This window comes from Tupaia chinensis, unplaced genomic scaffold (genome assembly GCF_000334495.1).
Source record: "Tupaia chinensis unplaced genomic scaffold, TupChi_1.0 Scaffold142100_1, whole genome shotgun sequence".
In the NCBI taxonomy this organism is placed as follows: domain Eukaryota; kingdom Metazoa; phylum Chordata; class Mammalia; order Scandentia; family Tupaiidae; genus Tupaia; species Tupaia belangeri.
The window spans coordinates 852,906-853,934 of NW_006201951.1; the positions used below are offsets into that span (position 1 = coordinate 852,906).

The 1,029-nt window shown below is 68.2% G+C and overlaps 1 protein-coding gene across 1 annotated transcript in view; it reads left to right on the forward strand.

Annotated features, from left to right (window-relative positions):
* ABCA2 (ATP binding cassette subfamily A member 2) overlaps window positions 1-1,029 on the forward strand; it is a 31,003-nt gene that overhangs the window by 7,260 nt on the left and 22,714 nt on the right. The window contains exon 3 of the mRNA XM_027766277.1: window positions 529-721. Within this exon, the coding sequence (XP_027622078.1) occupies window positions 529-721 (193 nt within the window). The remainder of the gene's footprint in view (window positions 1-528; window positions 722-1,029) is intronic.

Sequence of the window (1,029 nt, forward strand, 5' to 3'; positions counted from 1 at the left end):
CGGGCGGCGGGGCGTCCTGCGCCCCGCGACCTCCGGCCGGCTGCCAGGTGCGGGGCAGGCAGCCCCCAGGACTCTGCTTGCGGTGCCCTAGTCCCAAGACACAGGGCTGGCCTGGGGACCCCTCCAAGCTCCGCGGTCTCTGGGGCTGTCCCCCGCAGGCCCTGCAGGGAACCTGGCCCTTCCCTCTCTGGGTGCCCCTCTGCCCTTGGGCAGAAGGCCTGACCCTGAGGTTGGTCTCAGGCATCCCAGCCAGACCTTAGCCACCCCCATCCCGTTTTTTCACCACCACGAGGAGCGCGGCAGCTGAGTCCAGGACCCCTTTGTCCTCTGGGCCTGGCCCTCCCGGAGGCTGACCCACTCTGGGTTTCCCAGTCCTGTGCCTCAGCAATCCAACCTAGGGCCACACCGCTGTTGGGACAAAGGTCCTGGGGGAGCAGGGCCAGGGGTGTAGTGCAGTACTGCGTCTGCTGACTCCCCTTGCCCAGGGCAAGGGCCTGGGCCCTCCTGGGTTTCTGGACTGGCCCTCAGGGTTTTCCAGGCCAGCGTCCAGAGCAGGTGGGGGCCGGAGGACAAAGCACCCTTGCCCAGCCAGGGCCACGCCAGCTCCTGCTGTCCCTCCTTGAGAAAAGCTGATCCCGGGGCTGCAGGCATAGTGGCCATCCTCCTCACGGCCTGGCAGGCTTCCCCTCGGCACCCGGCCCTGGCTGGAGGTGAGGGCTGGGTACGCTCCCTGCCCCGGAAGCCTGGGGCTCGGTGGCGCAGGGTTGCAGCCCCAGGTGCTGGGTCACCCGGCAGGAAGGAAGGGTGTGGCATGCGTTGGCATCAGCTCCCGCTATCCCAGGCTGGGAGCAGGGATTGGAGTGGTTGGTGGTCCCTGCAGGGGCTTGGAGGCCCCTGGTGAGCAGGTGGGAGGCGCCCACTGGCCTCCCTCTAGGAGTGACCCCACCAGCTAGGTCTGGCTGCCTCAGGACCTTCTCAGATCTCTGCAGTCCTGCGATTTGCGGCATTCCCAGAGGCTGGGCAGCCCCC